This window comes from Rhinoderma darwinii, chromosome 11, assembly GCF_050947455.1.
Source record: "Rhinoderma darwinii isolate aRhiDar2 chromosome 11, aRhiDar2.hap1, whole genome shotgun sequence".
Lineage (NCBI taxonomy): Eukaryota > Metazoa > Chordata > Amphibia > Anura > Rhinodermatidae > Rhinoderma > Rhinoderma darwinii.
In genome coordinates this window covers 27,491,428-27,514,433 of record NC_134697.1, presented here as the reverse complement: position 1 = coordinate 27,514,433, position 23,006 = coordinate 27,491,428, and the positions used below count along the sequence as shown (strand labels likewise).

The 23,006-nt window shown below is 41.0% G+C and overlaps 1 protein-coding gene across 1 annotated transcript in view; it reads right to left on the bottom strand.

Moving 5' to 3' along the window:
* Window positions 1-319: 319 nt before the first annotated feature.
* The window catches only part of LOC142664179 (alpha-2-macroglobulin-like protein 1), a 57,794-nt gene continuing 35,107 nt past the window's right edge, over window positions 320-23,006 (bottom strand). Inside the window, exons 22-36 of the mRNA XM_075843203.1 lie at window positions 21,962-22,013; window positions 20,252-20,335; window positions 19,834-20,010; window positions 19,169-19,244; window positions 16,383-16,539; window positions 14,660-14,734; window positions 13,079-13,241; window positions 12,764-12,945; window positions 12,402-12,617; window positions 10,304-10,428; window positions 9,200-9,290; window positions 6,537-6,605; window positions 4,839-4,941; window positions 3,416-3,457; window positions 320-438 (exon numbers count right to left, since the gene is read on the bottom strand). Coding sequence (XP_075699318.1) covers window positions 419-438; window positions 3,416-3,457; window positions 4,839-4,941; window positions 6,537-6,605; window positions 9,200-9,290; window positions 10,304-10,428; window positions 12,402-12,617; window positions 12,764-12,945; window positions 13,079-13,241; window positions 14,660-14,734; window positions 16,383-16,539; window positions 19,169-19,244; window positions 19,834-20,010; window positions 20,252-20,335; window positions 21,962-22,013 — 1,632 coding nt within the window. The 3' untranslated portion in view covers window positions 320-418. The remainder of the gene's footprint in view (window positions 439-3,415; window positions 3,458-4,838; window positions 4,942-6,536; window positions 6,606-9,199; window positions 9,291-10,303; window positions 10,429-12,401; window positions 12,618-12,763; window positions 12,946-13,078; window positions 13,242-14,659; window positions 14,735-16,382; window positions 16,540-19,168; window positions 19,245-19,833; window positions 20,011-20,251; window positions 20,336-21,961; window positions 22,014-23,006) is intronic.

Sequence of the window (23,006 nt, the reverse complement as noted above, 5' to 3'; positions counted from 1 at the left end):
AAAAGCCTGAAGAAAGGGCATGTCGCTTTTTTTTTCTGCTCGCGGGGAAAAAAGATGCCTCCACCTACCATTGAAATCAATGGGAGGCGATTTCAGACGTTTTCCCACGGCAAAAACCGCAGCAAAAAGCTGTGTGAACAGGGCCTGAAAAGAAAAGAAATGTCCTGTGATTTGTGATTTTACATGTTCTTAAGTACAGTACACATTCACACAAACGTGCACACACACACACACACACACACACACACACACACACACACACACACTGAAATTTTCAGAGGTACGACCACATAAAATTACTCTAAAGAAATTTCTCAACAAAGGGACAATTTGTGATTTATTGTAATACTGCTTGACAGTTTGTTAGAAATCTCAGAAGAGGCTTCATATGACTGGTTCCTTGAGATACATGTATTTATCAAACGTCTTTTTCTTTCTCTAAACATGTGAAAAAAAAATTAAATTAATAAATCAGAAAATAGAACATTAAAAAAACGAACTGGCAACCGGTTATGTACATTACTACACCTGCCTACTAGTAGATTGGGCACCCTGTTGTTAGAGAGTCCAGTATAATAAAGTATATAATAAAGAATATGGTCAGGAGTTGTTGTCACAAGACATTTAGGGCATGTTCAGACAGCGCGGATTGCTGTGGAATTTCGTTGCGGACAGGCCTCAGTGGAAATCTGCAGCAGACATTTTCTCCTGTGGTTTCTATAGCTTTTTAGTTAAGTTTGTGCAGACATTGCAGAAAACAGCTGTGCGGAAACGATCTTGCGATGCAGAATTTGCATTCCGCAGCATGCCTAGTCTGTTGCGGAGAAGCAGTGGCTTTTTACTGCGGATTTCAGCTTTTGCAATGCAGAGGCTGAAATCTACAGCAAGTCTGCTGCAAAATCTGCCACGTCTGGACAAACCCTCAAATATGCTAATTACTGTGCAGATTTGTTGCGTATCTGCCGCAAACATCCGCAGTGGAAAATTTCTTCTATGTCTGAACGTGTCCCTACTATATAGTTCCTGCAAAAGGATGTAACTTAATGCCATAGCGATGGCGCAGGCACAGAAACTCTGCCTGTGCCATCACTTATGGGTGCAGGCCGTGTTAGGCTGGATTCACACGAGCATGTTCGGTCCGTAAAGGATGGAACGTATTTCGGCGGCAAGTCCCGGACCGAATACACTGCAGGGAGCCGGGCTCCTAGCATCATAGTTATGTACGACGCTAGGAGTCCCTGCCTCTCCGTGGAACTACTGTCTCATACTGAAAACATGATTACATTATGCTGGCTTAAAAATGGTTGGATCGGACATCTTCGCACAGCTATTAGTTGCACTGACAGGCATAATATATTTAATATATTGCAATACAGAAGTATTACAGAGTAGTACATCAGCGATTCAGCAATTGCATAGTCTAGTCCCCTAGTTAGGACTAAAAAAATTAATAAATAGTGAAATAAAATTTTTTAAAAATATTAATAACCCCAAAATTAAACCAATGGAAATGTCAACTCATGCCACACAGTTAGGTATACGCAAAAAAAAAAAAGTTATGGCTCACAGATTATGGCAATACAAAAGTATATACTGTATATTTTTTTACATTTGTTTTTAGTGTGCAAAAATAATAAAACAATTGAAATTAAAATAACTTTGGTATCGCTGTAATCGTACTAACCCGCAGAGTAAAGTTAACATGTCATTTATTTATACCACAAGAAAATAAAACACAAAAAACGATGGTGGAATTACTGTTTTTTTTTCCCTACCCTGCCAAAAAAATAAAAAATAAAAGTTATACAAGACATTATATATACACCACAAAAAAAAAGCTCTAATGCAGCTATGTCAATGGGAAAAAAAAAAGTTATGACTTTTGGAATGTGGCGATAACAAAAAAAATTAAATTGCTGCGTCCTTAAGGAGTTAAATGACAGCCAGCTCCAACACCAGGGCTCCTATTTAACCAGGAACATAATGCTGCTGTCCCTATTTCTGTCTAAGGCCTCATTTACACGAGCGTATTATACGCGCGTGCGACGCGCGTGCTTTTCACGCGTGTCGTACGCACCTATAATAGTCTATGGGGCTGTTTAGATGATGCGTGAATTTTGCGCAGCGTGAGTGCGTTGCGTAAAACTCACGACATGTTCTATAATCGTGCGTTTTTCACGCAACACGCACCCATTGAAGTCAATGGGTGCGTGAAAACAACGCATGCCACACGGACGCTACTGCGTTGCATGCGCGAAAATCACGCAAGAGCTGTCAAAAGGATGAATGTAAACAGAAAAGCACCACGTGCTTTTCTGTTTACAAACATCCAAACGGAGTGTCAAATTAGAGATGAGCGTACCGAACTTCACCGGGTTCGGCCGAACTCGTTTTGACCGAACCCGGCAAAAAATGTTCGGGTACGCGACGTCAGGAGACAGTCACTGCCCACGGTGCTGAAAGACTTAAACTGTTTCAGCACCATGGACAGTGACTTTAGATCACAATATACATATACGTGTAAAAAAAAACAGAAGTTCGGACTTACCGATAAGTCCCGGCTTCTTCCTCCAGTCCGACCTCCCGGGATGACAATTAAGTCCAAGTGACAGCTGCAGCCAATCACAGGCCAAGCACAGGCTGCAGCCAATCACAGGCTGCAGCGGTCTCATGGACTGCCGCGTCATCCTGGGAGGTGGGGCCGGATGACAAGAGAGGGACGCGTCACCAAGGCAACGGCCGGGAGACCGGACTGGAGGAAGCAGGCAGTTCATGGTAAGTTTGAAAGTCTTTTTTGATTCACAGGTTGGTGTATATTGTGATCGGCAGTCACTGTCGAGGGTGCTGAAAGAGTTACTGCCGATCAGTTAGCTCTTTCAGCACCTTGGACAGTGACGGGCGTCGACTAGCCTCATCTCTATGATGGCGGCTGCGCGAAAATCACGCAGCCGCGCATCATACACGGATGACACACGGAGCTGTCAATTGCCTTTTGCACACGCAAAACGCAGCGTTTTTTTTGCGCGCGCAAAACGCACACGCTCGTGTAAATCCGGCCTAAAAGTGAGTTGAAGAATCACATATAATCTGCCGGAAGTACTTGTACTATATATTTCCAGCATAAGATTAATTATTGTATTGGGTTGGGATTGGATTTTTTTAATCTAAAATGATAAGAAATGAAAATAAATTAGATCTTTCAAACATTTGAAGAAGAAATAAATGGATTTAAAGACACTGGAGTCAAAGCAGCAACGGCCCTGTTCACATGCTGCATTGCCTCTACCTGGCACAATCCTTCCAATCTACCGCACAATGACCTTACACTGGTAGAGAAACATACTGAAGGTGACATTTTTAGTCAATATTAAGTCAAAAGAATTGAATCTCGACAGTGATACAAGAGTTTTCGTACCTGTACTGCAGGGGGAGTTATAGTCTGTCACCGCATGCTCATCTAGAATAGGAAGAAGCAGAATGAGAACTGATGTGCAGAAGGTAAGAAATAAGATACAAGTTAATTAAATGTTCATGAACTAGTTTAGAATGTGTTCCCTTTAGGAACACTAAATATATAAAAATGAAAAAATTTAAATATATATATTTTTTCAATGCATCGATTTTCTTCTGTTGACCTATATTGCAATAAAATCTGTGAGAAAGAGAAATATATAAAGAATTTACTTGTTTGTATATATGTATGTATGTTTGTATCCCAGGTGATCAGTCATTTCCCCTCCTACTCGCAATCCTAAATCTAACTGTAAGGCCACTGGTTCCAGAAAGAGTCGTCCCCCACTACTCTCTCTGCAATAGAAGACCAGAAACAGTAAGCCCCATCCCCCCTTGACTAAGCAGTCTGCTAGCCAAAAATTGGAGGGATCGGAGGGGGGGGGGGGTATATTAACCCCTGCATTGTCTGCAAGATTTCTACACGAGTGTTTCAGAAATATGCATAAAATCCTGCAGACCGACCAACGGTTTTTCCTCTGTTGACATTTATTACCTATTTTTAGGTTTAGTTTTCCAGGACATTTTTTGCCTCAATGATCAGACACATTTTTCGTCTCGTCATTACGGATCATAAAACTTTTTTATTTTTTGTGTCGACGCAATGAGGCCTTGCTCTTTTGTGGGACATGTACTTTGTTGCACTTTCTACTTTCTTGGGATCTTTGACAGGTCCCGGGGTGTCTCCATGCAGATGCCGGCCCTGCGATGATGCATTTACCATTACAAAGGGACTCCCTCTGTTTTACATTGCTGTGATCATGTTTGATGGCAGCACTAGAAAAAGGTTTACAGCCAGGTTAAGTTTTCTTTCATTCTGGCAGTTGCGACAGAATCAGGGCCATGTATTACATTACAGCTTACTTTCTGCTACTGATCTCACGGGTGCATTGGCAATGCCCGCAAATTCATCATGGCAACACATGTATGTCATGGTAATGAAACAGTCAACCACCCATGATGTTCATTTTTACCATGGCGCAGCAACTCGTTAATGCCCAAAGTTTGGTTGTTTTGTGATACTTTGAATGATCGGAATTTCTATCCCTGTGAGTCTTATGGCGCCCGAGACAACAGTGCCCAGTCATCGATCTGCTGTGTGTCAATATGCCTTACCCTTTGCCCACTTTTATACATGTCATACCCAAAGATAATAAAAGAAAAAGTGGAGGGGGAGATTGTAGGTAACAGATATTTTTGTTTTAAGTTACATTTTGATGACATAATGATCTTCGCAAAATACATGATGCACCAGAGGAAAGGAAAAAAAAAAATCACAAAAATGAACAATATTCTTAACATTTTTGACCGAGTTATTTATTACAAACCTGGAGCATAGTAGTCATAAATAGTTACTTTTGCAGCTTGCAGATTATTTACATATAACGCTTTCTTGATGGAGAATCTTAAACTCTCAGCTGCATGAGTGAGCTGTGGACAAACAAAAGACAAAGCATTAGAAATGGACATGTGCAAAGGCGTAACTACTAGTGTAGTATAACATCTGCTTTATGGCCCAACTCCTATTATGTCTGTGTCATAGAAAATAAAATATGACACTGGTGGTAGATAATTTGATGATCGGATCAATAATCTGGCTAAGTAAAGTGCTGGTAATATGCGTTCCCGAAAATCATCGGTTACGTACAATATATTGTAAATTTCCCAGTGATGGGAAGAAAGTGTTGTGGGCATGCTCAGTGACCTGTGCAGGAGTCACTTTGCTGGGAGTCTATCACCTATTGTCAATGGTGGATCCTGTGTTATCTATATACACACACACACACACGCACGCACGCACGCACGCACGCACACACACACACACACACACACACACACACACACACACACAGTATATAGGTGTTGCCTTTCATTGTAATCCTGCCTGGGATCATACTGAGATGACTGCTAAGAAGTGATCTCTACAGAACAGGAAGTATCAGTTTATTGTGAGGCTCAGTGGCCAGAGTGAAACCTTCAGGATTTCAATATTTAAAAGAAATATATAAATAATGACAAGAAAATTTGAAAAGAACCTAAAAACTTGATTTAAAGAGGCTCTGTCACCAGATTTTGCAGCCCCTATCTGCTAATGCAGCAGATAGGCGCTGCAATGTAGATTACAGTAACGTTTTTATTTTTAAAAAACGAGCATTTTTGGCCAAGTTATGACCATTTTCGTATTTATGCAAATGAGGCTTGCAAAAGTACAACTGGGCGTGTTGAAAAGTAAAAGTACAACTGGGCGTGTATTATGTGCGTACATCGGGGTGTGTTTACTACTTTTACTAGCTGGGCGTTGTGTATAGAAGTGTCATCCACTTCTCTTCACAACGCCCAGCTTCTGGCAGTGCAGCACTGTGACGTCACTCACAGGTCCTGCATCGTGTCGGCACCAGAGGCTACACTTGATTCTGCAGCAGCATCAGCATTTGCAGGTAAGTAGCTACATCGACTTACCTGCAAACGCCGATGCTGCTGCAGAATCATCTGTAGCCTCTGGTGCCGACACGATGCAGGACCTGCGAGTGACGTCACAGTGCTGCACTGCCAGAAGCTGGGCGTTGTGAAGAGAAGTGGATGACACTTCTCATCAGAGCGCCCAGCTAGTAAAAGTATTAAAAACGCCCCGATGTACGCACATAATACACGCCCCGATGTACGCACATAATACACGCCCAGTTGTACTTTTACTTTTCAACACGCCCAGTTGTACTTTTGCAAGCCTCATTTGCATAAATACGAAAATGGTCATAACTTGGCCAAAAATGCTCGTTTTTAAAAAATAAAAACGTTACTGTAATCTACATTGCAGCGCCGATCTGCTGCAATAGCAGATAGGGGTTGCAAAATCTGGTGACAGAGCCTCTTTAAACAGTGTCATTTTCTGATGATGCATTCTACTTAAAGTAAGATTAGAAATTGAATAGAGTAGAAAGAGGCATTTGATAAAAATAATGATACGTTTGGCTCGCCATAAAAAGGCCACATAAAATCATAACAGAAATACATTTAATCCATATTACCTTCGCTAAGTAAATTATAACTTTATCAGGGGTGATCTCTGTTCTTTCCACAATAGGATTGTTTTTTAACTACAGGAAATGAAATACATTGTACAGAGATAATTAGAGTATAGAACTTTGGTACAATTAAAACAATGATGCGATTATTTCATATGGTGTAAGTGATATAACAGATAGCAAAATAAAATAAAAAGACCCAAAACTTACTACATACAGCAACTATGACAGTTGTGAAGTAAGGGAATCATCCTATTTTTCCCCCTTGATTCCTATTATTTACTTGGAAATACCCCAGTGTACGTAGGTCTCTGTATGGTAGCAGTGGCATCGCATACGTCATGAGAATGTTGTATTTTTGTAGAATAGCCGCTAGAAAGAATACAGAATACTTATAGTTAGAGGTTCACTGTATTCAGGAAATGAATGCTCTTCCGCCTCTCCCCGCCCCCTCACCAAATGATTGATGGACGCTGTACATACAGCCAGATGGATCAGTCGCTGTCAATCATTGGTGCAGGGGTGGGGGGAGACAGTGCGAGCGCTCTCCTCCTGAATACAGTGGACTCACAACTATGGGCAATATACTTTCTTAGCGATTTTTATACAAACGTCAATCTATTTTTATTTTTGTGTGCCATTTGGTGTAATAGCCAAGCAAATCTGTCATAATAATATGACACTCTTAGGCCCCATGCACACGATCGTAAAAAATCTCCATAATTGCGGACCGCAATACGGTTCCCAATTACGGACCTGCCCGGTTCTATTGGCTGCGGACACCTTTCCGCATCGCTACGGAAGGGTGTCCGTGCCGTCGAACTCTGCTTGTGAGTTATGGAGCATGTCCTACTTATAGTTTTTTACGGGCCATGCTCCCATTTGTATGGGAGCACGGCCCGAAAATGCATCCCGCGGCCACCACGGTCCGTGATTACGTGCACGGCTGTGTGCATGAGGCCTTAAGCCCCATGTGCACAACCGTATTTTCATCTATCTGTAAATACTGCCTGTAAATACGGATCCGTAGTTATCCGTAATTCATCCGTATATACGGAAGGGTGTTCGTAAATATGGTCCGTATTGCATCCGTATTTGATCCGTATATACGGATCCATAAAAAAGAGAGGGAGGCTGCAAATCATGTCACCAACAAGTTGCATAGCAACGCTTCCGTAAATTTACGTATTTACGGAAGCGCCCATAGGCTTCTCTGTGAGAGTCCATGCCGTAATTACGGACTAGAATAGGATAAGTTCTCACATTTTTTCAGCATGGACACCCATCCGTAAAAATACTGAAAGGTGTCCGTGGCAAATAGAAATGAATGGGTCCGTAATTACGGATGAAATATACGGTCGTGTGCATTTATGGTCTATTCTTGATGTTTACATAGGCACAGTGGTTCGGTGGTACAGTACCTTTCTCTGGATAAACACGGTAGGATTATTGGTTGGACGTGATGGACCTGAGTCTTTTTTCAACCTTATCATCTATGTCACTATGTAACTGTATAAGCGGCTGCGCCTGGTCCTGCAGCTCATCCCATTGAAGTGAATGAGACGAGCTGCAGTACCAGACACAGGAGGTTGTACCGGTGACCTGCTGTGTCATCATAAACAAAGAAATGGACACGCCACTCGCAGCTGCGCCAATACCCCTTCTTTACGCTGATTGGCTGATCAAACCTTGACGTTAAATTCTCAGGGAACCCCTTTTACCAGCAGAATATTATCGTGACAGATTTGCTTTTAAAGTATATGGAAAAGATGAGCTCAAACTGTAATCCGGTGCAAAGTAAAGATCCTCATTATTTGTGGGCGTTCTTCCCATAAGAAGTGCTTATACTCTGCTTGTTGATCGATACCAAATGTGTATAAGCAGAAAGATGACATAAAGGCTGGGTTCACATGACCTATTTTCAGGCGTAATGGAGGCGTTTTACGCCTCGAATTACGCCTGAAAAAACGCCCCAAATACGTCGGCAAACATCTGCCCATTCATTTCAATGGGTTTGCCGATGTACTGTGCCGATGACCTGTCATTTTACGCGTCGCTGTCAAAAGACGGCTCGTAAAATTACAGCCTCGTCAAAAGAAGTGCAGGACACTTCTTGGGACGTTTTTGGAGCTGTTTTCTCATAGACTCCAATAAAAACAGCTCCAAAAACGGCTGTAAAAAACGCAGCGAAAAACGCGAGTTGCTCAAAAAACGTCTGAAAATCAGGGGCTGTTTTCCCTTGAAAACAGCTCCGTATTTTGAGATGTTTTTGACTCTACGTGTGAACATACCCAAACACTGAAGGTGGCATCAAATTTAGGTCATTTTAATGGACACAGAGCAATATCGTAAAATCTGCGCCTGCTGCAACTTTTCCCCTGTTAGAAAGGGAATTGTCCTGATGGCCCCATAATTGTTATTGTGCACAACAATCCGACAGCAAAACTACAGTTTGGAAAAAGAAGTCTTCTAATCTCCTGGATTTACTGGTGAAGGTAGAAATATATATATATGACTATGTAAAGGTTTTTTTGGTAAATGTTTATTATCTATATGCATTTCAGGTGGTCAGTATGGACTGGACTTTTATCAAATAAAACTGTCCTACAGTAGAATGCAAAAGTTTGGATAAAATGTCTTGAATAATTGAAATACCGGCACCTTACCTTCTTCACACTCCTTTTATTAGGAAGAAACCCCGATAGAAGTTGCACCTCTATTATTACTGTATTGGTTATGGTCCTTTCACCTGAATAACTGCAACAAAAGAATCCAAGTTTCCAACAGGTTATTAATGGGGATGAGGACTCATGGACGTGGCTGATCCGTGTGTACGGAGCCGATACAAGACACTACGTCTGACCCTGTATGCATATAAATGTTCTCCCCTAGAACCAATGCGGAGTCTGATGGAGCATGCTTAAGAAATCAGACAGAAAAATCCTCTGTCTGGCCCTGTAAGAAATCGGAGGCGTGCGGATGTGCAGTAGAGGCCTCATGGATCTCTATAGCAGCCTTATTATGGTTCTGCACAAAACAAAACCATAATACGGCCATGAGCCGGAGCCCTTCATTTTATTACTATTATCAGTATTATTATTATTATTCGTACCAGAATAAAAGACTTCACATATAAAAAGTGTCATCAAAGGTTGGTTGAGACAGGATACACAACTCTAGTCCTTCACCTATCAGCAAAAAGAGGAAATATAGGTCTATAGAGGTTGTCTACATTGGACAATTCCTTTTTTTGTTAGAAGGGTCTTCTAAAGATAAGCTGATCACAGTGTGTGCCATTGTTTTGCCCTCTGTCAATCAACTGTAATCTATGGGGGGACGACGACCTAGAAGCAAGTGTTCAATTTTCCTGCAGTGCCACCACAGGGCAAATTTAGTATTACACAGTTCTCAGTCAGTGGGATGTCCATGTAATGCACAAACGTGTCGGTTCCTTTAAAGCAGTAGACTCTCTTTGTAAATTGTCTCTGCTCTTGAAGGCCTGACCTGGGGGCCCCCATCTATTATTTAAGAATTCCCTAATAGGAATGGAAATGGCTTTTCTAAACTCCTTTAGGAACTACCTAGGTTTGAAAAAACTTAAATGTGGGTGACCTGCCACATAAGCTCATAGATTCTATCTATAGATAAGTACAGAATTTAAAATGTTTTTGAGATGAAGTCATTTTAAGTTTCAGGTTTCAAGGGCTTGTCCCACCATGACAGCTCCTCCTTTAAAAACAGCCACCCCTTTATAATCAGCTCCCCCTTACCTGGCTTCCACTAGTATATCCAATCCTGCCTTTGCTTCTTGGCTGCAGACTGATGGCTGTGTACTGGCAGTGAGGATAAAGTAGGCATCAGATTTGGCGAGAGGGGTATGAAATTTCAAATGTGTCTGCATATAGATGAACATCGCAATAGTACAAATCAGAATTAGGTATTCAAGTCTGACACAAATGTAAAAAAATTAACAAATGTAGCAAAGAAGTGCAATGGGACCACCATTGAAAATCATTTTTAAGGACCATCAAATAACCCCAAAAAATTCATGAACTCCAGTAGCAAGTAATTCCAAACTTCAAAGGCAGGAGCACCTTAAAGTAGTGAAGTAGTCCGATTTTTATTAATACAATTTAATGCAATTAAAGCGGATCAGTCACCACTTTCTTAAGGGCCTCTTACACGGCCCGATGTGGGCAGATAAAACGAGCACCAATCAATGAGGCAGCTCATTGATCGGCGCTCGTTTGCTTCTTTCAAAAGGAGAAAAGATTAGTAATGTATGGGGATGAAGCAATCGTTATTACAATCCCCCTATTTACACTGGGAGATGTGCTGCCGACAACACATGTGCTGCATAAACGATACAATCAGCCGATTGAACGAGTGTTTGTTCGTTCATCGGCTGATCATTGCCCTGTCTACACAGGTTGATTATCAGGAACGAGCGTTCATATGAGCCCTGACGCAGATGTGAACGAAGCCATAAGGCCCTTTTACACCGGCCGATAAGCGGCCGATGCAGCGAGCACCGATCAACGAGACATCGTTGATTGGCGCTCGCTTGCTCCTGTCACACGGAGCTATGGATGGGGACGAGCGGTCGTTACTCCGATCGCTCGTCCCCATCCATTATTATCATGTGCGAAGCGCGTCTCCGTTTTTTTAAACTATACGACCAGCAGATGATCCAGCATTTTCTCATTCATCTGCTGATCGCTGCCCTGTTTACACAGGACAATTATCGGCAACGAGCGTTATATGAATGCTTGTCTGCCCGATAATCATCCAGTCTAAAACCGCCTAAACTTCCTTTTAACCAAACAGCACAATCTAAATAGCCACTTAGACAAACAAGGCCTTAATGTGAGAGATAAGCTGGGCTTGAATACTGAGTTTATAATATGACCAGCTTCACTTTAGGAGATTTCGGTATGCATTGGCTTGCTTGGCCTAAAAGTTATTGAGAGCAGTTTTCTTGTCCCAGTGGTCCTGTCAATAGGACTTTCTAAACTTGTAAGCGCACAGTCATAGCCATCCACACAGAAAATGCATGATCCTTCTCTTGGAGATAATGGCTGAAGTCAAAAGGGTCTTGTATTTCTGTATGTGTATAGCGAGTGCACATGTTGAAATATGGGCTCTGTATTACACAGCTCAGCATTGTTATATATTTACTGTACAGCACATTTATGTGTACCATACTTATACTTGATAAGTATGATAATATTGAAGTATTATTTAAACACCACATGTACTTTATTTTATGTGGGTGATGTTTGGTGATGTTATTTAGAACCTTCATATTGGTATTACGTAGGTATTATATGGCACCAGTATTACATTATTATTTGGACACTGGTTTTATTATTAGGTATATATGACGACTGTATGGTGGTATTATTTCATTACTGTACACAGACGTATTTTGCATGCAATGCACAACACTGTTATGTGCACATAGTATGGCAGTATTAATTAGGCACTGTTTTTCTGTATCATTAGAACTGTATATGTCAGTTTTATTAGGGCTCTGTATGCCATTATTTTTTGGGCACTGCAGGGCAGTATTATTAGGGCTCTTTATGCCATTATTTTTTTGGGCACTGCAGGGCAGTATTATTAGGCCTCTTTATGGCATTATTATTTGAGTCATAAAAAAATCAGAAAAGAAAGGGCCAGCATGAGAGGTCTTGGTCATATGAACTGGTGTTAAAGATGTAGCCGACTTCCCACCCAACATTTGTCTTAACGTTCATGGGTGCTGAATCAGGGGGAGGGGTCTTTACTTACAGAATGCATGCGGTCCTACCTGTCCTTGAGAAATGCCATGTTAAATTTCAATGACTTTAAAACAAATTCCCTTACCTGTATGAATGCACAGCCTGTCCCCGTAGCTGTCAATGTATACTCTCCAGGTATATCTGGTAATATCTCTCTTTGGGTGAGGAGGCTGTTCTTTTTGTCCACATGGAACTGTCTATTAAACCCAGACAGTGACCTGACGGACACCGTTACATCCGGATCATCTGTGTAAATCGCTTTGGCATATTTCGTCAATGCTTGAAGTGCCACCACTGTATCCTGTAAGACAGGGAACATCTTTAGAAACTACTATCTATAGTTTAACATAAGACTAAATAAGTAGCTACTACATGTTATTAAATACTATAATATAAAGGTAGAATATTAATATTATTATTATTATCTTCACATAGTAATAATTAAACCTGAGTAGATCGGAAGCCGCCCTGTGGTCTCTGCCGCTTGATAATCCAGTTGACTATAGGAGAAGCCTCCTCAACTTCTCTATGTGAAGATGTTTGATCCGAGAGTAATGCCAGGAGAACATATGAGGAAATCTCAACATCTCCGTTATCTTTTTCATCTGCTGCCCAATGCTTGCTCCCATCTATAAATAAAGAATACATTTTTACGCAGGGAGATACAAACATTAGAACTAGTATTGTGAGATAACAAACCAAAGACCACCGAAATCCCAGCCATAGTATGTATAGTATATAATATAAAGTATATTGCATTACCTTTCCTTATAGCAGCTCTCTCCAGAATTTCCAGCACACGTTTCCTTAGATCACTGTCACTTGACAAAGTAAATACATAGGCGAGGAGGGCCTGAGTGTAGGTAGTTCTCACATCATCGACTGCGTTCCTCAGACACTTCAATGCATTCTCAACAACCGAAACCTATATACGTGCCATAAAATAAGGGCGGAGGGTACCAGATTTTTCAGAGTAAATGCCACATATACAGTAACTGTTTCCAGATAAGAAGAATATCCAACAAACAACCTGGACAACCCTGAAGGAAGTGGGAAGGGGGGCTAAGGTCCATGGGTTATAATAGTTAAATAGGTAACTCTGGAAGAACCTGGGTAACTGTATAGAAATATGGGCCCCGATGTATGTATTGCTCTGTGGTCTGGTGAAGGAGACCAAAAGTTGGAGATCTGTCATCATATATAGACCCAAGGCTGTAGGTCATGGAACTACAAGGTGACTCCTAATATTCTTTATAATTTACAGTCGGGGGACATTATTCCTTATAATACATCTCAGCTGCTGCATAACCTCTTTTTGAATAGTAAAGGTAAGCTCACACATAGCGTAAATACTGCAGATTTTCTGCAATGGATTTCATTGCGGAAAATCCGCAGCATAATATAGTAGCACCAAAGTCGATGAGATTTGATCAAATCTCATCCACACGGAAAAAACACTCAGAAATTGGGGAGATAAAACTCGCAACAAATAGAAGATATCGTGGTTTTCTTTGTGGCGGAAAAGCAGCGATTCCTCTGCAAAAAACGCAACTCAGAAAAAAAAATCTTACACTATACCCAGAATTCTGTGTTTCTTCATCCAGACCGGCCTCCTGGGATGACATTTCATCCCGTGTAACGGCTGCAGCCAATCACAGGCTGCAGCGGTCACATGAGATGAAACGTCAAACCAGAAGGCCGGTCTGCAGGATGTCAGAGGGTATGTGTTCTTTTTTTTTATGTGTAGCTTTCCGCAGCTGACATTAGGTGCGGTTTCAGGTAAAGTTCCCTGAGGCCCCCAGGGCGGATACGCTGTGTGCTTTTATGCAGCATATCTGCCCTGTGTGAACATAGACTAATGGTGAGATTCTTATCCACCATTTATACATTGATTGATATGAAAAACCCTTGTCCTTTTCATAAAGAAGGTCTGCAGCAACTATATTTTGATGTTCTGCAGCAGCTGGGGCACAGTACTGTATAATACACACTGCAGTGGTTAAGAAAGGCTACATGTCAATTAATCAGTTAATTAGTCAATTAGTTGGAAGAGGAGAATGAACTTCCTACAAATGTGACCTGTAACAGACAGCTTCTACAGGAAGAGATACGAGGTGACTATATAATGCTGGTCATGTATATTCTACATACTGCTATTGTATAATCATGAGGCTCTGACTCTTTTTTTTTTTTTTTTACCTTTCCAACTAATCCTTTAATATGACTGATAAAAACAAGAAAATTATTGCATTATTTATACAAAGTGAGAGTCCATTACATATGGATTAGGGCCCAAAAATAACATTTCAGTATATAAAATTCCATAAGGAAACGGTGACTCACATTGTATACTTGACCATGTTCCAGCAGAGCTATTGTTATGTACGCTGTCAGTGTCACATTGTCATCGGCCTCTCTCTGCAAAGACAAAAACATCACTTGTCAAAAAAAAAATAAATCCCCACAAACTTTCTCAAGTAATGGTTGTCTGGTCTTGGAAACTTTTTGATATGCTATATGGACAATGCTGAGCTAAAAAAAAGTCCCCAATAAAAAAGCCTGAAACAAATCCTGAGTGAACTGAAACATTCTGATAAATTAATAAATTAATCAGTACAGAATATTGGACCTATGTATTTTTTATATTTTTTTAAAAAAATGGGTGGAATTTGTAGTGTTGAAAGTGCTAAAGAAGGCATGGGCTCTCCGACTCAGCCCTAACCTCTAAATAGTCAGTGACAATTTCATGGTTATCCTTTTTCTAGAAAAAAAAATACGCAGAAATCACTGGCATGTGTCTTCACATTCTTGAAAAGAATGGATTATGTGAAAGATTGCATTAAATTCCACAAGATGTAAATGTATCCCAAACAAATTAATTTCCAATTTAGGGCATGACCACACGTGGCGGATTTCCTCCGCAACTGTCCGCATCAATGCCGCACAGAATCTGCGTTGCAGATTCTGCTGCGGATCTGCACAAAATGTGCAGTAAATTGATGCGGACTAGCTGCTGCGGACTGCGGGAAAAGTGCTTCCCTTCTCCCTATCAGTGCAGGATAGAGAGAAGGGACAGCACTTTCCCTAGTGAAAATAAACACATTTCATACTTACCGGCCGTTGTCTTGGTGACGCGTCCCTCTTTCGGCATCCAGCCCGACCTCCCTGGATGACGCGGCAGTCCATGTGACCGCTGCAGCCTGTTATTGGCCTGTGATTGGCTGCAGCCGTCACTCAGACTGAAACGTCATCCTGGGAAGCCGGACTGGAGACAGAAGCAGGGAGTTCTCGGTAAGTATGAACTTATATTTTTTTACAGGTTGCTGTATATTGTGATCGGTAGTCACTGTCCAGGGTGCAGAAACAGTTACTGCCGATCGCTTAACTCTTTCAGCACCCTGGACAGTGACTATTTACTGACGTCTCCTAGCAACGCTCCCGTCATTACGGGAGCCCCATTGACTTCCTCAGTCTGGCTGTAGACCTAGAAATACATAGGTCCAGCCAGAATGAAGAAATGTCAAGTTAAAAAAGCAAGACGCATCCGCAGCACACATAACATGTGCATGACAGCTGCGGACTTCATTGCGGAAATTAGAATCTCCATTGAAGTCAATGGAGAAATTCCGCCATGAGTCCGCCACTGCTCCGCAACAGACAGAGCATGCTGCGGACACCAAATTCCGCTCCGCAGCCTATGCTCCGCAGCGGAATTTTACGCCTCGTCTAAACGAACACTGCTAAATTAAAGTGTAAGTCAATGGACAAACGTCTCCGCTGCGGATTAACGCTGCGGAGTGTCCGCAGCGGAATTTAAGTGAAATTCCGCCACGTGTGAACCCAGCCTTAGTGAAAAAAAATATTTTTTTTAAATATCCCAAAATATAAAACTTCTCACTCTAAATTTCAATGGTCCAAAAGTGCAGCAAAATGTCGGTGTGATCCAAGATTTATAACGTGGGCTTGCTAGGACAATGATAAAAGCTGTCACTATTTTCATAGATCACTATGACATCACAGAATCAATTAATCTAGTGCTTGCATAAAAAACAACAGTCAGAAATACCATTAGGTAGTTGTTAAATATTTTTCCAACTTCTTTAAAGCATCCACTGGGCAACTGCAAACTACTGAGCCATTTTACTGCATCATCAATATGCTTTTCTTGGATGTAGATAAGGTCTTGAACATGACTGAAGGACCTCACTGTGAAGGCGGTCAGCCTAAAATAAGAGACAGTCTTATATATCTACCAAAGGTCTGTTTTTTCCCCCCAGAAATAGCAGCACTATTGTCTATTAGCCGTGACTGATATTGCCGCTACCAACATGCAATACCAACACAGCCCATGGACAAGAGTGGCGCTGTTTCTGGAAAACAAAAAGCATATTAACCACTGAAAACCATTTAACAATTAAACACACATATAAAATATAAAAAAATGTTGTACAGGAAAGTAACAGTATGAAGACCACTATTGGCTGAGCAAAATGTTGGCGTATAATATAGTTACTGTAGAGGTACAGAACATTATTTCATATAAAAGGTTAATTGTAAAAGATGCTCTATGAGAGTGGCCTTCAACCTGTGGCTCTCCAGCTTTTTTACAACTACAACACCCAACATGTTGGGAATTGTTGTTTCGCAAAGGCTGAAGAGCTATAGGTTGGAGTTCCCTACTCTATGCTATAGGAGAAACTAATCAGCAAACAAAACCTAGATTTAAATGGCTAATTTGCTCTATATTAGAAGAGAATGTTGTATGAGCACGCAATGCTAGCAAATGAGCAGGAAATACATACTGTATATGGCTAAAAGTATGTGGACCCCCCTCCTAATTATTGAGTTCAGGTGTTTCAGCCACACACATTGCAAACAGGTAAATAAATTCAAGCACACAGCCATGTAATCCCCATAGACAAACATTGGTATGAGTATGGGACTTACTGAAGAGCTCAGTGACTTTAAACCTGGCATTGTCCTAGGATGTCACATTTACCACAAGTCAGTTTGGGAAGTTTCTGATCTGCTAGATTTGCCCCGGTCACCTGTAAGTGCTATTATCGTGACGGGGACGTGTCTATGAGTAAGAGCAGCTCAGTGATGAAGTGATAGACAGCGCAAAATCACAGAGCAAAGCTGCCAAGTGCTGAAATGCACATGAAAATCACCTATCCTCTGTCACATCACTTACTGCAGAGATCCAATCTGCCTCTGGAGATGAGACCAACACAAGAAATGTGGCCTGGAAGCTTCATGAAATGGGTTTTCATGGTCGCTGCACACAAGCCTAAGAACACCATGCACAATGCCAAGTATTGGCTGTAATGGTGTAAAGCACGTCGTCACTGGACTCTCGGCGTATGTGGAGTAATAATTCATATCTCGCTATCTGGAAGTCTCATGGAGAAATCTAGGATTGGCATGTCCCAGGAGAACACTACCTACCGGAATCTGTAGTGTATACGGTAAAATTTGTCAGCGGGGGAATAATGGTCTTGGGCACTTTCTCAGGGTTTGGGATAGGCCTCTTATTTCCAGTGCCCTTTGCTGTTTCAGCATGACTGTGCCTTAGTATACAAAGCGAGGTCCATAAAGACATGGTTGATGAGTTTCATGCAAAGGAACTTTTACTCGGCAGTTATTTATTGGATAAATCCAATAGATAACGGCCGCAATACTTATCCTCAAAACTGGGCTGAAAAGTATATCAGTCAGTTTCGGGGTCTGAATAGTTGTTTTTTTCTGGTCTGGGGTCTGCATTGATTTAAGGGTTTGGTCTGGGGTCTGCATTAATTTAGAGGTCTAGTCTGGGTTTTGCACTAATTAAGGAGGTCTGGTCTGGGGTCTACATCAATTTAGGGGTCTTGGGTCTGAATTAATTTAGAGGCCTGAAGTCTTAATTACTTGAGAGGTCTAGTCTGCACTTATTTAGGGGTCTGGTTTTCAGTCTGACGTAATGTAGAGGTTTGGTGTGGAGCCTGCATTCATTTTGGGGTCTGGGGATCTAAATTTATTTAGGGGTCTGGTCTGGGGTCTGAATAATATTACGGGTCTAGTCTGGGGTCTGATTGAATGCAGTGGTCTGGATCTGAATTTATTTAGGGGTTTGGTCTAGGGTCTGAATTAACCTAAGGGCCATGTTTGGGGGTTAAATTTATTTAGCGGTTTAGTCTGGGGTCTGAATCTATTTAGGGGTTTGGTCTGGGGTCCAAATCTTTTTGTGTTGCTATAGAGGCTGGGGATAGCTGAAACAGTGAGGGGTCAAAGATGTCTTGCCAGAAAACTTTGCAGTTGTCAGTAGGTCATCATGTAGGTCTGGGCTGAATGGAGAAGGAAAGAAAAGAGAACGTCTACAATCAGAGAAAACCTCACCTGTGAGTCATTGTATTAATAGAGGAGCTGTCACCTCTCCTGAAATTTATATATTTTAGGAAATACTTGTATTTCACAAAAGGTCTCCATATAGCTAAGGACTAATTAACTGCTTGGTGTTACGATTCCCTTTGCCAGGAGGATGTGTTCCTACACAGTGTCGTACGGTCAGCGATGTATGGACAGTATCAGACTATGTAGGGACACAGCCCTTTGACAACGGCAATGGTAACACCCAGTCATTAATTTATGTATACAAGCAGAACAAGAATGAAACATGTTAGCACAGAAAGGTGGAGCTGACTATAGACACGGCGTGGCAGGAGGGGCAGTGGGGATGGGGGAATGTCTATGTTTGTGGAAGAGCCTTATGATCTACTCAATCCACCACTGCCACCAATCCACGAGTAGCCACTTTTGAATGTAAATGTATTTTTCTGCAAGGTCAATCATACAATGTCTGGCTTAAGTACCTACCAAGTGCTACCAGGGATCCCATGGTATACACTGTAAGAGCCGTCATCTTTCTTAAACATCACCTGACTAACATAACCTGTGGAGCAAAGTAGATGTTAAATTAGGACCCTCTATTTCAAATCTCCCCATATCACCTACACAACAGGTAAACCCTAATACAACTCACAACCTGAAAAATACAGATGTGATCGCAATTAACCATAATATGCCAACTCCCAATGTCCCATTGATCACTGGTCACCAGTAATTTTCCCCCCTGAAGTCAATGGTGAACATGGGCAGAAGAAGGCCCTCTGCAGCAACAGTATGGGGCAACAACTGATTTGTCAAGAGAGAGTTGATCATCATGACTCTAACAAGTCGTTTACCGGTGCTCAATAATACAGTCCCTTACATGCAATCTAGAAGATGGTATGTCCTATGTCCCCCCCTGCCGGAAGGAAATGTCCCTCATTAGGGCACAAAACATTTGCATCTCCGTTTGGTGTTTTTTTTATTTAATTTGGGAAAGCTGAAGACTATAATACAAGTTACAAGTGAAGAGATGCCCATAGTAGCCAAAGCTGCTATGCGCTCTAATGAGACCCCACTGGTGAAAACATTGGATATGTCCTTAATGACATCTGACATGGACGATTTCTCTCACAATTATCCATGTAACTCACCTTTGATTAGATAGCTGGCTGCTGTCTCTTTTATTTTAGGTGTGAGTTTCTTGGTGCTCTCCAAATATTTGACAATATAAGAAATTGGAATAAAATTCACCAAATTCTGCTCCCCAGATCCAAATGGAAGTGTCAGCGATTGTCCAATGTTAGAGATGGCGCTGCCCATTATGTTACCTGCCAAAACAGTAGCATCGTAAATAATAGTAGTACCACTGATTTCATAGATATATGGCAATGTGAAATTTCTCAATCATTTTGTAAAGATTCGGTAACTATTTATTAAAATTGACACTATATATATATATATATATATATATATATATATATATATACGGGAATAATTCTGATGAGGTATATATGTCATATATATGGCTATTTGTTTACTTACTACACTCAAAATACAGAAAATTCTCACCTAAAACAGTTACAAGTGCTTGGTCCGAGCCCGGCACCACCTTCTCTGGAACTTCCAACATAACCGTTCTCCTCACACTATCACCTAACAGAACAGGGAATAAAACCAGATAACACCTCTGTAAACTGGGAGACATAATGCAGACCTGTTCCAATAAATTCTTTATTATTCTTATTATATACAGTAATTCATGTGTTTTTGCTTTAGTTAGTAACTTATTTAGAGATAGATTATAATAATAATATAATATTATAAGATAGTCATACCTTACAGAACTGCAAAATGGGACTGTAAATCTAGGTCACGGAACAAGTTATGGATTTCACATAAGTTGAATTTTAACATTTTGCTTTGCCAGCACTATTAGTTTGTCTGGAACCTTAAAGTGAACATTCACCTTTTATCTCCATGTCATTTTTTGGTCTAACATTTTGTGCTGATTCATTTCTTAATATGGCTTTATGGCTGTTAGAGCTCTGTTTTTAGTTTTTTTAATTCCCCTAAGTAGGCAAAAGTTCAAATTCTGTCTTCCACAAGCTTCCACTAGGCGGAGCATAAGAGTTTACTGCATACTATTTTATTATTGAGTTCAATGTAGAAAGCATATGCAGCAAGCTCCTAAACAACACCCAAGTAGTAGCTGCGGCAAATAGAATTTTGTAATTTAATTCTATTTCTATGCAGGGGATTTGGAGCTGAGTATCAGAAAAAAATATATTAATTAGCACAATATTTTTGACATGTTTAGATAAAAAAAACTAAATGTTTTTGAAGGGTGGACATTCACTTTAAATAGAACCGGGACGTTGATCACTAGAACAGACCTCAATAAATTATAACGTCAGTGTGATGTCTTAATAGAACTACACTATGGCGTTTAAAGGGGTTTTCCCATCAGGGACATTTATTTATTTGATGTGGGTCCCGCACCTATCTCTGGAACGGGACCCCCTAAACCATGTTCTACCACTCAGTATTGCGGCTGAAGCGTGTGATTCCTGACCATGAGGAAGAAAATAGTGTAGCTCGCTGAGCTACGCTGTTTCCGTAACTCCCATAGTAGTGAATGACAGTTACAGAAGCAGTGAAGCATGCGAGCTACGCTGTTTCCATAACTACCATTCAGTTCTATGGGACTTACAGAGACAGCGTAGCTCAGCGAGTACAGGGATAATGCGGAAAGTGATGTCACAGCACAAGAATAATGCACACAATGGAATCATAGCACTGGAATAAAATACACAAAATATTACCACAGTGACAACATATTTCAGAAAAAAAACCATGTAATGATGTTGCCATTAAAGTACAATGCACGCCATGATGTCATAGTACAGGGATAATGCACACAGTAATGTCACAGAACAGGAATAATGGACAGATTATGAAATAACAGCACAGGGATAATGCAAAAAGTTATGCAGCAGGAGAGGGATAATGCACACAGCAGAAGTGTAACAACCAATAATAGGACTCCATAGTAAAATTTGGAATGGGTACAATTCATAGTTATCACTAACTGCATCTTACTTGTGTGTAGGACTATGTCTGCCACCCTGGTAACTTCTGCTATGGCATACATAATCTATCTATCTGACTATCTATCTATCTATCTATCTATCTATCTATCTATCTATCTATCTATCTATCTATCTATCTATCTATCTATCTATCTTTTATACAATTCATGACGCTAATAATCTTCATTACCTGATGGACACAGGAGAAATGTCTGTGTATTTTCCTCTAAAATTCCGGAAGGCTGGTAAAGAAAACATTTTTTTGGACGTCATTAGCTAATAGACATAGTTACATCGTTAGTACGATTGAGAAAAGACACATACAGTGAAGGAAATAAGTATTTGATCCCTTGCTGATTTTGTAAGTTTGCCCACTGTCAAAGACATGAACAGTCTAGAATTTTTAGGGTAGGTTAATTTTACCAGTGAGAGATAGATTATATAAAAAAAAAAAAAAAAAAAAATCACATTGTCAAAATTATATATATTTATTTGCATTGTGCACAGAGAAATAAGTATTTGATCCCTTTGGCAAACAAGACTTAATACTTGGTGGCAAAACCCTTGTTGGCAAGCACAGCATTCAGATGTTTTTTGTAGTTGATGATGAGGTTTGCACACATGTTAGATGGAATTTTGGCCCACTCCTCTTTGCAGATCATCTGTAAATCATTAAGATTTCGAGGCTGTCGCTTGGCAACTCGGATCTTCAGCTCCCTCCATAAGTTTTCGATGGGATTAAGGTCTGGAGACTGGCTAGGCCACTCCATGACCTTAATGTGCTTCTTTTTGAGCCACTCCTTTGTGGCCTTGGCTGTATGTTTCGGGTCATTGTCGTGCTGGAAGACCCAGCCACGAGCCATTTTTAATGTCCTGGTGGAGGGAAGGAGGTTGTCACTCAGGATTTGACGGTACATGGCTCCATCCATTCTCCCATTGATGCGGTGAAGTAGTCCTGTGCCCTTAGCAGAGAAACACCACCAAAACATAATGTTTCCACCTCCATGCTTGACAGTGGGGACAGTGTTCTTTGGGTCATAGGCAGCATTTCTCTTCCTCCAAACACGGCGAGTTGAGTTAATGCCAAAGAGCTCAATTTTAGTCTCATCTGACCACAGCACCTTCTCCCAATCACTCTCAGAATCATCCAGATGTTCATTTGCAAACTTCAGACGGGCCTGTACATGTGCCTTCTTGAGCAGGGGGACCTTGCGGGCACTGCAGGATTTTAATCC